General features: G+C 46.4%; 2 protein-coding genes across 2 annotated transcripts in view; both read right to left on the reverse strand.

The window, feature by feature from the left end:
• DIXDC1 (DIX domain containing 1) overlaps positions 1–2,733 on the reverse strand; it is an 84,735-nt gene extending 82,002 nt beyond the window's left edge. The window contains exon 1 of the mRNA XM_056107497.1: positions 2,652–2,733. Within this exon, the coding sequence (XP_055963472.1) occupies positions 2,652–2,708 (57 nt within the window). The 5' untranslated portion in view covers positions 2,709–2,733. The remainder of the gene's footprint in view (positions 1–2,651) is intronic.
• Positions 2,734–4,560: 1,827 nt separating this feature from the next.
• On the reverse strand, positions 4,561–14,829 carry CUNH11orf52 (chromosome unknown C11orf52 homolog). Its single transcript, XM_056107687.1, has 4 exons — positions 14,745–14,829; positions 6,609–6,646; positions 5,821–5,879; positions 4,561–5,619 (listed from the first exon to the last, which is right to left on the reverse strand). Exons 1-4 carry the CDS (start codon positions 14,780–14,782, stop codon positions 5,383–5,385), a joined length of 372 nt encoding a protein of 123 aa, XP_055963662.1. The 5' UTR covers positions 14,783–14,829; the 3' UTR covers positions 4,561–5,382.
• Between the last annotated feature and the right edge of the window lie 1,085 nt (positions 14,830–15,914).

Here is a 15,914-nt window from a genome sequence, read left to right on the forward strand (position 1 = left end):
CTGCAGAGTTATGTGGCCCAAAAACCAAGTAACAGGTTACCAAACTCATTACTGTGAACTAATCTATTTTTTTGGAGCCAGTTATCTTACTGCAAGAGTAGCAAGATTTCTACCAAAGACCTTTCTTTTCCCAACTGACGTCTCTGCCTAGACACAGTTATATACAAAATCTGACACCATAAATTTTCTTTTAACAAGTAACTTATTTTTAACATAAAAGTCTCACATCCTTCGTCCTGGGGATTTGATTTCCAGGAATTTATACAATGGGGTGCCCCTACCCCCAAAACCCAAATAAAAAAAGCAGAAGTTAAAAAGTGTGGACAATATGAATTCAAGTATGTAAATACATAGGGAGAACGTTGTATGCATTATACTAAAGACTTTTATTTTGGTATTTTATTTTACATTTTCCAGCAGTGTTAGGGGATATCAGGGCTATATGATCAACGGGAGGGTCTTTACCTTTACCTTTTATCCACTAGCATAAGGGGATCAAATCTGGGGACCCTGTGCATGCCAGGCAAATCCTCCAGTCCTTTGAACTATTTCTCTAGTTCCTAAGGGGGCAAAGTCTTAAATGAGAAAGTCATTCAATTATAATGGTAATTTTTAAATTTAGTGGCTAATTACTAAATGTTTCAAAAGAAGGAACAATGAAGAAAATCATAGTCATTCTGTTTTTTGTTTGTTTTGTTTTGGGGGACCACACCCAGCAGTGCCCAAGGGTTAATTACTCCTGGTTCTCAAAAATTACTCTGGTGGTAATGGTAGGACCCTATAGGATGCCAGGGATGGAACCTGAGTTGGCTGCGGCATGCAAGGCAAGTGCCCTACCTGCTGTACTATCTCTCTGGCACACAGTTATTATATTTACCAAAAAAAAGTACCCATGTCAAGAGCTTTTATTTATTAATTTTATGCTAAGCAGAGTCTCCTGCACCCCGGCGCCTAGCTGTCCTCACCGGGCCCCTTGAAGGGGAACAGGTTGAATTTCCCTCCCCGCCCTGAGCAGAGTCCTGGCAGCCGAAGACCTCCAGAACCAGCCACAGGCATGCTGAGACCACTCTCCACACGTCCGGACAAGTCTCATGCATGAAGGAACTGGCAGAGGAACCCAGGCATGCGGGTCCCGGGGCTGAGATCTCCAAGCCTGCTCAGATCGGTACTGGGCCTTCTCCACCAGATCCCCCATCTTCCAGTAGTAGGCGTTACACCCACCAGCTGCCACTGAAGCCAGGTGATCCCATCAACAGCCAAGACCCAGAGACTATAAAACCCAGCTCCTGGAAGCTGGGACAATAAAACATCTTATTATCTCGTTTTTACTTTGGAGAACCTGGCAGGCTACCCAAAGTATCCTTGCCCGCATGGCAGAGTCTGGCAAACTTCCCGTGTCGTACTCAATATGCCAAATACCAGTAACAATGATAGGTCTCATTCTCCTAGCCCTGAAAGAGCATTGAATATGGTTCTTTTAAAATCTCAGGGCTAGGAAGAAGGAGACGTTACTGGTGCCTGCTCGAGGCAATCGATGAACAACAGGATGATCGTGATCGTGACTGTGATGCTGGGGATAAAAACCCAAGACCTCATTACACAAAAGGCATTCCACATGAACTCCATCCCCAATCTCTTAAAAGAAGCAATGAGCAATTCTGCATGAACTTACATATGATAAACAAAGCCAAGGCTGGGGCTGGAGAGATAGCACAGCTGGTAGGGCATTTGCCTTGCACGCCGGACTTACCCGGGTTCGATTCCCAGCATTCTATGTGGTCCCCTGAGCACCGCCAGGAGTAATTCCTGAGTGCAGAGCCAGGAGTACAGGAGTAACCCCTGTGCATTGCCGGATGTGACCCAAAAGCAAAAAAAAAAAAAAAAAGCCAAGGCCAAGGGACTAGGAGGGAGTTCACAGGGCTGGGACACATGCCTTATCTACAGTAGGACCTGAGTGTGAGCCCCCAAACTATTGGCTTCTGGTCCAGCTCCTGCCTCAGTGAATAATTAGACCCACAGAGTTAGGTGGTTTATTGCTGGGAGTATTCCTACAGTCCCCTGAGCACTGCGTGGCAAGCCTTCAATGTAGTGAAATAAAACTTAAAGATAAAAAAAGCAGAAGAGTGAATAACTTATAGGTTTAAAGTCCTGAGTTTCATCAATGGGGTGCCCCTACCCCAAAAAAAACCCAAATTAAAAAAAGCAGAAGTTAAAAAGTGTGCACAATATGAACCCAAGTATGTAAATACATAGGGAAAATACTGTATGCATGTTTTGCAAGTACAAGACTCTGGGTTTCGTTCCTAGAAGCACACAAGCACAAAGACTAAAATATCCAGAGTGACTGCTTCTAGGTAAGAGAAGATTTTTTTTAAGCCATGGCTTGCAATATTTCTCAAATGATCTGTAACAAACTTGATTTAAAACATTTTGATTAAAACGTTCTGGTTAATAGGATTTTTCAATCTGCCTGATTTTATTAATTGCATGTGAATCAACTGAGCTAGAATCCCCACAAGAAGAGAAAGAAAGCAAACATACTACAATTCCACGCCAGAATCTGACTCCCGCTGGAGAAATTCCCAGTCGCAGAACTGTACTGAAGTTCTACTGTTGCTATCACACTACTCCCAGCATCACGGGGGACTTACAGAGGGCTCTGTTGGGGTCAGGGGGTTACAAAGCCTCACAACCACTTGGGTTCCCATCTTCAGAGTTGCCAGAAGATCTGGATCAGGGGCCCTTAAAATAAAGAAAGCAATACAAACATACAAGATAGGAAAAACATTTCCCAAAGCGAGTACAGTCAGTAGGGTTAGGCCTCTGCCCCCAAACCAACCCACTTTTGTTATTTAGAAGTAACAGAAATAGGATTTTACTTAACAGGAAATCCAGCCCAAGATATTGTTATTGTTATTAATTATTAATTATATTATATAATATATTATTAATTATATTATATAATAATATATAATATATAATTAATTGTTATTAATTATTATTATTGTTATTACAACAGGACTATTTCAAAGGCAATAGTAACCAGGAGCATTATTTTATCCATCATTGGAAAGTCTAGGATGTGTTTGATTGGGGCGAGGGATCAGAGCAGGGAGATCACACCTGGTAGTACTCAGGGCTTTCTCCTGGCTCTGTGCTCAGGGATCATTCGCGGCAGGCCTAAGGGGACCATATATGGTGCTAGAGAGCAAACCCTCGTCAGACCATTGGAATTTTCTTTTGTTTTTTGGGACCGCACCCGGAGGTGCCACGTGTACTATGGCGCTGGCCCCTCCCCTTTATATTTCTCAAAGACCACAGGAAGAACTTTGAAGCCAGTAGGGAGACACATTGGCGTTATCTACCATCACCCACAGGAAATCAATTTAACGATATTCTAAGGCTGAACACTATACCTAGCACTTTACAAAGTTTACAAAGTGCTGTCACCTACAGCTTTTTTGGTTTTCTGGTTTTTTTTTTTTTTTTGGAGGGAGACCACAGCCAGAAATGCTTAGGGGTCACTGCACTCAGGGGTCACTGGCTCTGCACTCAGGAATTACTAAATTCAAACATATATTTGAACATAAAGATTCCTGTGTGTACTCGGGGACCTTATGGGATGCCAAGGACCAAATCCAGTCGGCCTCCTGCAAGGCCTCCTCGACACCTACATCTTATTTGACCATCACAGTAAGCAAGCCTTGAAAATAATTTTATTACTCTCAGTTAATCGGATATAAATAGGTATGGGGGGTTGCTCTGCTAATTAGTGGCGGAGGCAGTGATCTGACTAGCTCTTCTGGATCAGCTTGCACCGGGTCTTGGAGAACAGGCCTGGAAATGATATGGATACGGAGGAGATGAATGCCATCTGCATTACACTGCATCCACCGGTCCAGATGGTATGGCTACGTTCACCTGAGTTCTTTGAATTCTCATCTTCTACGAAGTTGGTACCAACTCTTTACCTCGGTGATGCGATTCCATTTCCAGTACTCTCTTTTAGTAATCACCCTCCCGGGGACAATCCAAAGGGCAAAATACCCCGATGGGCAGATAACCGAAGAGGATGACATACAGGCTGAGAGAGCAATACTTGTCACCAAACTCTGCATGTCTGAACCGGGAGCTGCACACCGAGACTTCGGAAGCGAGTTTGGAACTGGAAACTTTCCCCTCTTTGTCCAGACCCTGCGTGTGTCCCCCCTAACCCCCCCAGGTCTCTTCGGGACGTCCCACCGGTAGTGATGCTACTTCCCAGGGACCCACCGCCTTTGAGCACCTACCTCTTAGGTAGATCTGTGTACTTCCAACATGTCTGTCCCCAAGCTCTGCGAACTCTCTGGGCCTCCTCCCGCGACCGCGTCGCCGCCGCAGCGTCCCCGCTGCCATGGAGACGCGGGGGGCGGGGCGAGCCTCCAGCCGGGCTGGCGATGCTCCAGGCAGCCCCGGCCCCGCCCCCGGGCCTGCCCCGACGACCGTCTCGGGCTGGTCCAGACCCCACCTCTGTAGGCTGGAGCCGAAATTCCTTACTGGTACTAGGTGATTTTTTTTTTTATTTGCATTTTTACAAACCGCGGACCGGCGCTTGAAAACCAGCCGCAACTCCCGAAAGGCCTAGAGGAGGCCAGCAGAGGTGGGGCGACTGGGGGGCACTAAGGCCCCTCTGCAGGCGGGACCTCAAAAGCTGGCCCTGGGCTGCGCGAGACACCCCCACCCGCACCCCACGCCCACGTCTCTGCAGAAATTGCACGGGGCGGGCGTGTTCCTGATGCGATTTATTGATCCTCGAGGCTCCGCACGCGTCAAATCCGACTGTCCAGCCAGGGGGAACGTCCGGGTCTGGCGGTGCGTGGCGGTCAGTGGCTCATAGACGAGACTGCGAGGCCTTGGAACCCAGTGGTGCGAGAAAGTCCTCAGCCCCGTAGTCTCTTGAACGCTTCGGTCCTGCTTCCTTCCCCGGCCACTCACCTCTCGGGAAGTGACCCCGAGAGACCTTGGGGGGCCGCGCTCTGAACGCCTCTGCCCCAGCTTTGGAAGAACGTCCAGTCCAACAGGATGGGTTGGATGCGTTGCAGGATAACCTGCCTGGATGCGCTTTCCTCCAGCCGGGAGCGAAGGGGAGCGGCCAGCAGCCTCCCTCCTCTTCGCGCACCTCCTGGACTCTGGGTGGGGGCGCTGGGTTGAGGCTGGGTAACCCCAATACCCCCAGTCTGCCAGAGTAAGAGCAAGGTCCACGGGAGGAAGCCAGGCTGGGGGTCCTCGCGCTCAACACGTGGCCGCCACGGCCACCGGGTTCCCCGACGACGCAGGGGGACCCCCACCGCCCCCCCGCAAGTGGGGGTGACATGGTGGAGACGGGTCCCTCCTCGCCCACGCTCACACTAGCGTCCCGTTCTTGCTGTCGTAGCGAGGGGTGGCCTGCGGGAAACGGAGGACCGCGTACTCGGTGGCCGTTTCCGAGGGCTGGCATCTGGGCGCGCTGGTGTGGCCGCGGCTGCACACTTGGATGTCCGCGTAATGCAAGTTGCTCTCCTCGGACCTGGCGCTTCTCTCCCTCGGGCGGGCAGGCTGCCTGCCGTGCCGTCTGTCCGTGGGGCCTGCTGTACGCGGGGTCTGGAAGGCATGGAGGGAGAGTCCTAGCTCGCCCCCTGGCCTTACGGAGCTGTGGCATCCCTCTCCACTGTGGGTACCAGCTTTGCTCCTCGGTGAAGAGGTCTGAGATATGCAAGACCCAGAGGGAAAGGCTGTGCTGGGGTCCCAGAGCATCTCCCCTCCCCCCGCCCCCATTGCTCGTGGAGAGTGCCCCTTCCTTACCTTTGTGCCATTCTGCTGCAGCTGCTCCTGCAGCTTCTGTGCCCCTCTAGTTTGGCTCCCTAAGGGGGTAAAAAAAATCCAAATGAAAGAGCACCCCCTCTTCCCTGTCTCTACCCCCAAAGTCCTCTTTATATCTTTGCTGGACCCTTATGTTACTTCGCTTAACATAGTGGCCTCCAGTTCCTTCCATGTGATGGCAAATTACAAGCTTCATCTTTTGCTTTTTTCTTTTTTCTTTTTGGGTTACACCCGGTGATGTACAGAGGTTACTCCTGGCTCTGCACTCAGGAATTATTCCTGGCGGTGCTCGGGGGGCCATATGGGATGCTGGGAATCGAACCCGGGTCGGCCACGTGCAAGGCAAACGCCTTACCTGCTGTGCTATCGCTCCAGCCCCACAAGCTTCATCTTTTCTTATAGCTGTGTAATATTGTGTGTGGAGGGGAAATGCACAGGGTAAGGTGCTTTCCTTGTAGGAGGCTGACCCCAGTTCGATCCCTGGTACCACATACGACCCCTCCAGTCCGCTGGAAGTGATTCCTGAGTGCAGAGCCAGGAGTACGCCCTGAGCATTATCATGTGTTGCCCCAAAACAAAGACAAAATTTTTGTTGTGCATAAATACACACACACACACACACACACACACACACAGCTCCTTTATCCCTTCACCTGTTCTGGGCCTTTGGGTTTTCATATCCTGTTCCTTTATGCCCTTTTCAAAGATACCAGAAAGTTCTATTACCTTCTTTTCTGTGATTTGCCTCTCACCCCCTTAATCCCGGTTACCTGTCTTCTTTTTCCTCTGAAAAACAGACGGGCAGCTCCTGTGAAAAGAAAAACAGATCACTCGTGGGTAAGAGCCCTGGCGCCCTGTCATTTATCTGCTCTAACATTATGGGACCTTCACTCGGTCTGCTAACAAAAATTCACCCTGTCCCAAAGCATTTATCATGGTACCACACATCTTCCCAAAGGGTTGGTTCTGGAAGGTGGAGTGGTATAACTGACAGAACCTAACCTAAAAGACAGTGTCAAGCAAGCAGCTATTGAATGCCAGGGAGGTAGCTGGGTTGTGGGCTATTCTGGGACTGTCTGACAGGCTAATCTCTTCAGAGCGTCAAGGGAATCTGTGAAATAACAGAATATGCCTGAATTCAGAGACCCTCTTGCTTCTTCCATCCTTTTCTGCCAACCCTGCCAATACCTACTGCTCATTAAGTAGGGTCCCTCAAAATCCTTTCCTAACAGGTAGCCTCTCTTCCTGCTGCCCTGTACTTATTTTTAATTAACAGAGAAAGTGAGAGAGATTTAACCTTTATAGTGCACCACACAGGGAGCTCTGGATTTGGAGAGTGGCTCAGCTAGCATGCCCTTGCTGCAGGACAGGCTTCATATATTCTTTTTTTTTTTTTTGCTTTTTGGGTCACACCCAGCGATGCACAGGGGTTACTCCTGGTTCATGCACTCAGAAATTACTCCTGACGGTGCTTGGAGGACCATATGGGATGCTGGGAATCGAACCCGGCTCGGCCGCGTGCAAGGCAAACGCCCTACCCGCTGTGCTATCACTCCAGCCCCGAATATATTCATTTCTGAGCCCCTGGGGTCCCGGTGGGGCCAGTGTGTCTATGTGACTTGTCAATTGTTGGATGGCCAGAGAACCAGCAGCAGTCTGAGGAAATAGGTTGAATAGTTTGGGACTGACTTCTCATGCTTTTCCTTGCTAGTACATTTCCAGCTCTCACAAGAACCAACTTTCTTTGTCTGACTTCTGTCTCACAGAGGAAGTTTCCTTCTTTTGCTAATAGGGAGAAGAGGGAGGTGGGACCGAGAGAGACAGAAGTGGGAGAGAGAGAGAGGGAGGCAGAGAAAGAGAGAAAAAAAGAGAGAGAAAGAAGACTCATAAATCACGTTAATTTTACTACTGAGGAATTTTTCCACATTTATTAGACAGAGTGTGTTTGGTTTTATTTTTTAGTTTTAATGCAGCTCCACTGAGTTGAGAACCCTTAGTATGTTCATTGGAATCTAAAGGTGGCTCAGAAAAAGAAACTTTTTATTTATTTATTTAAATAAATAAATGGCTTTGGACAACCTGGCAGGCTACTGAATGTAACCTGCCCACACGGCAGAGTCTGGCAAACTCCCCGTGGCATACCCAATAAGCCAAATACCAGTAACAATGATGGGTCTCATTCTCCTAACCCTGAAAGAGCCTGAATACGGCACTTTAAATCTCAGGGCTAGGACGAAGGAGATGTTACTGGGGCCTGCTCGAGGCAATCGACAAACAACAGGATGATTGTGATCATGATCGTGATTTATTTATTTATGTATTTTTGCTTTTTGGGTCACACCCAGCAATGCACAATGCACAGGGGTCACTCCTGGCTCTGCACTCAGGAATTACTCCTTATGGTGCTCAGGGGACCATATGGGATGCTGGGAATCGAACTTGGGTCAGCCACATATAAGGTAAACGCCCCTACCCACAGTGCTATCGCTGCAGCCCCAGAAAAAGAAACTTGGAGGGGACCAGAGAGATAGTATGGCGGATACGGAGCTCGCTCTCTAAGTGGCCAAACGGACTCAATCCAAGGCACCACTTATAGTTCCACAGGCTCCCCAGGAGTAAGCCCTGAGCACTGTTGGGTGTAGCCTAAAATACAAAAAAAAAAGAAAAAAGAATAAAAAGAAAGATCTTTGAAATTACTCTGAATCTTTCTACTTCCCATTCTCTTACTGTTGTTTAGAGTCAGAGACTTATCCTGTCTGAGATTTTTGGTTCCTTATCACTACTGTCTTTCTTCTACTTAAATAGATCAAAAGAAAATCAACACTACTTTGACACTGACTTGGATTATTCAAATTTAGTGAATAACTTCTTCCCAACTTGGCCATTGCACAAACCTGGACACAACTTAAAAGAAGTATTAGATTTAATTCATAGATGATTGGATTTAATTTTTATTACTTTTCAAATTTTTGATGTGGTTTTAGTTTATATTTTGTTTTTGGTGGTGATCAGGGATCACTTGTAGTGGGTCTTGGGGAACAATATGGGGTAGCGGGATTGAACCCGGGTCAGTCACGTGCAAGGCAAGTGCCCTAACCACTGTACTATCTCTTGAGCACCTGTATTTTATTTTTAGTTAAGAATGCAAAAGTTTGTCTCAAACATAAATATCCTATGATGTTGCAATTCTATATCCCATGAAATAATATTTTTGAGGTTAGTAGACTGGGTTGAGTGTTTGCCTTGCATGTGGCTGACAGGGGTTTGATCCCCAGCATCCAATATGGCATCCTGAGTAATGCCAGAGGTTATTTCTGAGCATAAAGCCAGGAGTAAGCACCATAGGGTATGGTCCAAAAACCAAAAAAAAAAAAAAAACAAACAAAGAAATAATCCATTGCAAATATGGATGCTCATTATAGCATTATTTAAATTGTAAAACATGGGAAATAACCTTAATGTCCAACATTGGTACCTGATGAAATAAAATGGCATAACCAATAACAACATTATGTACCCATTTATGAAAAATATAAGAACACCCAATAGCATGAATAAAAATTTTCCTTTATTAACTTAATAAAAGAGATAAAATATTTGGAGATTAAAAACTATATACAGGGGCTGGAGCAATAGCACAACGGGTAGGGCATTTGCCTTGCACGCAGCCAAGATGGACGATACAGGTTCGATTCCCAGCATCCCATATGGTCCCCCGAGGAGCACCGCCAGGAGTGATTCCTGAGTGCATGAGCCAGGAGTAACCCCTGAGCATCGCCGGGTGTGACCCAAAAAGCAAAAAAAAAAAAAAACAAAAACAAAAACTATATACATAGGAATTTTAAAAGGATTGCATACTATGGATTGCTCGAGCGGGCCCAGTAACGTCTCCATTGGAGACTTTGTTGTTACTGTGTCTGGCATATCGAATACTCTCGGTAGCTTGCCGGGCTCTCCGAGAGGGGCGGAGGAATCGAACTCGGGTCAGCCATGTTGGCGGCTTGTAAGGCGAACGCCCTTAAAATAAAATTTAAAAATTAAAAATAAATATATAAATATATATTCAAAACAGCCAACAACAACAACAAAAAGTATTGCATAGAAATGTATTAAAATGTCTCTGTCCTCTCTGGGACTAAAATTTATGGTATCTTCTTACTTTCTGCTCTTTGGTATTTTTCACATTTTCTTTTTTTTTGCTTTTTGTGTCACACTCAGCAATGCACAGGGATTACTCCTGGCTCACTCATGCACTCAGGAATTACTCCTGGCGGTGCTCAGGGGACCATATGGGATGCTGGGAATCGAACCTGGGTCGGCCCCGTGCAAGGCAAATGCCCTGCCCGCTGTGCTATTGCTCCAGCCCCTCCACATATGGAAAATGTCTATTACTTTTTTACTCAAAAACAACAAAGAACATTTCGAAATAAAATTCTTTTCAATTGTCATAGTATCTTTAATTCCGGAAGTTCTTGAGACAATAAGAAATAAAGATTTAGAGAGGAAATAAGCAGTCTGATTATTGGCAAACAGGTGGACAATATGGCACATGAAAATGTACTCATCCTCTGTTGGAGTAAAATCCCAAATAATAATGGTGGGTCAGGTGTCAAAATATTGAATGTAATCAAAGTAGAGAGAGATAGAGTAATGTGGAAATCATCTGCCCCACAGGTAGGGGGAGGGTGTGGGATGGGGGTATATTGGGTTTTTTGGTGATGGAGAATGGGCACTGGTGAAGGTATGGGTGTTTCATTGTATGACCAAGACTTAAACCCGAAAGCTTTGTAGCTGCTCTCACAGCCATTCAATAAATAAAATTATAAAAAATGAAAAAAAAAAGTAAGGTGGAGTTCATGCCCAATTCAATCAGCCTAATCAGTGGCTGAATAAATAGAAGTACTCCTACATTAATAAATAAATAAACAAATAAAAAGAAAATGTACTCATCCTCATTTATCAGGGAAATCTAAATCAAGACAACAATGAGGCAGCATCTTACACCAGTGAGAATGGCACATATCAAAAAAGCTGGGAACAATCTGTTTGTGGGGAGGTGGTGAAAAAGGAACTCTCTCCCACTGCTGGTGCGAATGCTGTCTGTTTCAACTCCTATGGAAAATAATATGGAGATTTCTCAGAATTTTTACTAAAATAAGTTGCAATATGACTCAGCGATTTCGCTTTTTAGTGTCTACTCCCAGGACACAAAAACATTTATTCAAAATGACATATGCACAGCATAATTCACTGCAGCACTTGGAACAAGAGCTAGGATGTGGAATCAGCTTAGGTGTCCAATGACGGGTGAGTGGACAGTGAAGGTATGGTATATATACACAATGGAATACTATGCAGCTGCAAGGAAAAATAAAATCATTCAGTTTGCTGGACTTGGATGGAACTGGAGGATATCATGTTAAGTGACGTTAAGTCAGAAGAAGGACAAATACAGATAATCTCAGTTTTCTGTAATATAGACCAGCAGAATGAGGTGATGCAAGGTATCAAAGAGGAGATACCTCGATTATTTTGGGCCTTGGATTCTAGAAATGCGGACAGGGAAGGAAAGAAATGGAAGGGGAAATAATGACAGGCACTCACGGGGTAACGGGCCTGGGTTAGGAGCAATGGGCCCCTTTTTGGAACATAGATGTTGGATCACAGAACCAACAGCACTGAAAGCATGAGATCCAAACTTAAGCAACGGAACTTAAAAATGTGCCCTTTGGCGGGGCAGACAGGAGTGGGGTTTGGGGGAGTGGGTGGGGGCGAGGTGGGAGGGTGAGGTGAGAGGGAACCTGAGGACATGGTGGAGTTAAATTGACACTGGTGGTGGGATTGGTGTTGGAACATTGTGTGCTTGAAGTAACTATGACTGACTTTATAAATCATTCATGCTTTAATGATGGTGCTTTCACACAAAATTAATTTTAAAAATGAATGCAGAAAAAATGTTCAGTCCTAATGGTTTCTGGGGCCGGAGCGATAGCCTAGCGGGTAGGGCATTTGCCTTGCTCGCGGTCGACCCGGGATCGATTCCTCCGCCCCTCTCGGAGAGCCCGGCAAGCTACCAAGAGTATCTCGCCCACACGGCAAAGCCTGGCAAGCTACCCGTGACGTATTCAATATGCCAAACACAGTAAGAAGTCTCACAAGGGAGACATTACTGTGTCCGCTCGAGCAAAATCAACAGGAGGACAGTGACAATGACAGTGAATATCTTATGAGGAAGACCATATTTTAACCATAGTTTGGTTAGAGTATCTAGTGTGTTCCTAGCTAGGCCTCTAGATCGAAACTGACAGTGTTAGACAGACTCACTGTGTGACCTTGGGCAAGTTTTGAACTTTGTTGGACTTTCACTTTCCGTGTGTGTGTGTGTGTGTGTGTTCGCACATTAGTTTTTTAAATTGAGGTAAAATTATTTATAAAAGCATTACTCTTAATAATTATTTTAGGCATGTAATGTCAGTGCACTAGCTCCACCACCTAAGGGCCACTATCCCTCCATCACTGTCTTTAGTAGATCAATTTAATTCAATTTGGGGGCCACACATGGTGGTGCTCAGGGCTTATACCTGTCTCTGTTCTCAGGGATCACTCCTGGTAGAGGGCCATTTTGGAATGGTGTATCAAACCTTGCTTGGCCATACGCAAAGAAAGTGCCCTACCCACTGTATTATCTCTCTAGCCCTGGTAGAGTTTAATTTTATTAAAAAACTGAAAATAGAAGACACTAAATCTTCAGGAATTATTATAAGAATGAAATAAAATAGGGGCCAGAGAGATTATACAGCAGGTAAGAAGTGTGTCTTTTTTTTTTTTTTTTTTGCTTTTTGGGTCATACCCAGCGATGCTCAGGGGCTCTGTACTCAGGAATCACTCCTGACGGTGCTCAGGGGACCATATGGGATGCTGGGAATTGAACCCAGGTCGGCCGCATGCAAGGCAAACGCCCTACTTGCTATGCTAATGCTCCAGCCCCTAAGAAGTGTGTCTTGTATGTATGTACCCAGCACCACGAGTGTACCCTGAGCACAGATGGGTATGGCCTAAAAACCAAAGGAGGGAAAAGGGAATCTCTTAAAAAGGAGTGAATGTGAAATGCTTAGAATGAGTCTCATGGCACGTGATGAGTCTCAGTCAAAGCTGATGTCACCGATTACCACCATCAAAGGAAGAACGAGTCAAAGACTAGGAAGGCTTCGAGAGAAAGATGAGCAACCTTCTCTAGAAACTTCTAGAATTTCTAGAAATCTTATGTTTGTAGGACATCTCAATTGGAAAAAGCCTTTTTTGTTGTTGTTGCTGCTGCTATTGTTTGGGGGGGACATACCTGGCAGTGCTCTGGGCTCAGTTCTGGCTCTGTGTTCAAGGGTAACTCTTGGCAGTTCTCAGGGGATGGTATGGGGTGCTGGGGAGCGAACCCCACTGGCTACATGCAAAGCTAGAAATGAACATGCTGTACTATCTCTCTGGCACTGCCCCCCAACCCCCACCCCAATCATCCTGGGGGAATGTATCATGTATCCCTGTTCTCCTTTTGCTGATGACTCATTCAAGGTTCTAGAACTTTGGTACCTTAAGCAAGAAGCCAGTGAACGAACTTCCTACTATTTCTATGTTGTCTTCATTTTTCGTAGTACATGACTCATCAAAAAAAATCTATGACTAATCAAAAAATTATTTACTTAGTCATAGAATGAATAAATGAATAATAGGGAGAACTTGATGAATCCAGTGAACTGACTCCAGAGTCTGTGAGCTTTTCCAATGTCCCTCACCTATCTCTGTAGACTTACTGATGGTTTATTCATAAATAAGACATCCTCAGGCTTGGAATGCCTCCTGCTAAGTAAGCAGGAGTCACGATAAAATCAGGCCCAGGGGCTTACAGTGATAACACAGAGAAAGGACAATAAAGACAGTACAAATAATTCACTCAGGCATTCACATTTCCTCTGCCCATCAAATCAGTGATCTTCAGTATGGGTCACTGGTTCTGGTTTTGGGGGTTAATTTTTATCTATTCTTATAATGAAATACATATATTTTATGTAGGAAGAAAAAAAAAGTGTTCGATTTTGCCCCAAGTTCACACAGCAAATACGTATAAAAGTGATACTCAGATATTTCATTAATATTCTCCTCCTCACTCCTGACCTTTAAGTAAACATTTCTCCAGGCCTGGAGAGAGCTCTTGGGGGGGTGGGGTGGGGGCTGAAAGGATGCAGAACCCTGCACAGCATGGGTTCCCCATCACTGCTGGGAACAATCCTTTGAACCTGGAGTAGCCCTAGAGCCCCCCCCCCCCCCCCCCCCCCGGGTGTGGTACCAAAACCACAATAAACATTTTCTCCGAAGGCAATTATCTTTATTGGGAGATATTATGGAGTGCTTAAAAGTAAGGGTGAGTCCCTAGTTTGGAATCTTGATTTAATCTTGATTTACATGCTTGCTCGCCACGTGACCTCGGCCAAGGTAACTCCTCTGACTTCAGCTTTTTCCCCTTTTAGACGGTAAAATAGAAGGTGTCAGACTACGGACCCCACGGGATCGCTGGGAAAATGAAATGAGATTGCAAAGTGACAAAAGACTCGCCAAGGGCTTCAGTGATCATCTCTGCTTGGGGAAGGGAAAGGCGAGGAAGAGGACGACAAAGAGACAATGTTGATTCACTATTCAGCCCTGTGCTGGCCATTCTCCAGACAGCTGGCCAGGCTGTTTTCTGAGGTCTCGGGAAAGGAGTGCAGGAGGTCGTGCCTCTCTGGTGTGGGTACCCGGAGGTGCCAGGCGCAGGAAGGTGGCAGTGGGGGTTGGCAGGGGACCATCTGCAGGTCTCTTATTCTTGGGCCTCCAGGGCACTGGCTGTCATGTTACCCTCACCCGTTCCCCCTACTCACCAGGGTCCCCTGCAGCCGCAGCACAGTTGGTTTCCCATGGTGCTCGGATCTCGGAGGCAGCCCAGCTGTTTGCTCTACAGAAAGAAGGCTTGTGCGTTTCCTGGTTCCTGGTTTAGCTTTCACCCGCCCAGCAGAGCCTGTCAAGTGTCAGGTTTCAACCAAGCAGGTTGGACTTTGGAAGCCGCCTGCTGGAAAGGTTTCCAGGTGACTAGCAGCCAAAAGGTAGAGGCTCCAGGTAAGAGCTAGCCCCCCTTTGGGATTTGGAGCTGCTTTAGGGCGCCATTGACCTTCGAGCTTCAAGCCTCAGTGAAAAGAAACCGGAGACAGAAAAGGGTTCGAGGTTTCCTTGGGAACTGCTTCCACATGACACTCTCGCTGAAATATATCCTCGGGTATGAAGTAAAGGGTCTTACTTTCTGTTTCCCCAGCTCTGGATTGGTTTGAGTTTCACTTTCAAGACCATTGGCATCAGTTTCTTCTTGCCCAGTCAGAATCTGGGTTTGAATACTGAAGTCTCTTGGAAACTGAAATTCGAGGGAAGCGGTTACCTTTTATAATCTCCCCTGCTATTGGAATTTATGTGGATAAGTCACTTTTATTCAGGAGGATTGGACTCCCGACTTCTATGGTCAACAAATCCATGATCCATGGTTAGAATACCTCAGCACTTCCACTTCTTCTTTCTGTTTTTGCTTTGGTTTTGATTTTTGGGCCACACACACTGTGGCCCTCAGGCTACTCGTGGCTCTGAGCTTGGGGGATGTTGCTCCCAGCAGTGCTCAAGGATCCATGTGGCGGTGGGGTGTGAACTCAGGCCTCCAGTGGGCAAAGCATGCACCTGAGCCTCCATGCTTTTTGTGTCTCAGTTTTTTTGTTTTATTTGGCCGCAACTGGTAGTGCCTGGGACTCCTCCAGACTCTGTGCACAGGGGCTCTCCCAGTGGTGCTCGGGGATATTTGTAGTAACAGGGATCCAACCTGTGTGCAAGAAAAGTCCCACGGAGGAACATCCCCAGCCCCTCTGGCCCACATATTTTTTTTTTTTTGCTTTTTGGGTCGCACCCAGAGATGCTCAGGGGTTACTCCTGGCTTTGCACTCAGGAATCACTCCTGGCGGTGCTCGGGGGACCATATGAGATGCTGGGAATCGAACCCGGGTCGGGCACGTGCA

This window comes from Sorex fumeus, unplaced genomic scaffold (assembly GCF_029834395.1).
Source record: "Sorex fumeus unplaced genomic scaffold, SorFum_2.1 ptg000169l, whole genome shotgun sequence".
Taxonomy (NCBI): domain Eukaryota; kingdom Metazoa; phylum Chordata; class Mammalia; order Eulipotyphla; family Soricidae; genus Sorex; species Sorex fumeus.

What these genes read in the sequence shown, in the direction of transcription:
- CUNH11orf52 (XM_056107687.1), bottom strand. Translation starts at nt 14,782, where the DNA reads ATGGGAAACCAACTGTGCTGCGGCTGCAGGGGACCCTG. An exon ending in TGCGGCTGCAGGGGACCCTG is followed by an intron (nt 6,647 to 14,744) that starts GTGAGTAGGGGG and finishes TTCTTTTCACAG; the next exon opens with GAGCTGCCCGTCTGTTTTTC. An exon ending in TGCAGCAGAATGGCACAAAG is followed by an intron (nt 5,620 to 5,820) that starts GTAAGGAAGGGG and finishes CATGCCTTCCAG; the next exon opens with ACCCCGCGTACAGCAGGCCC.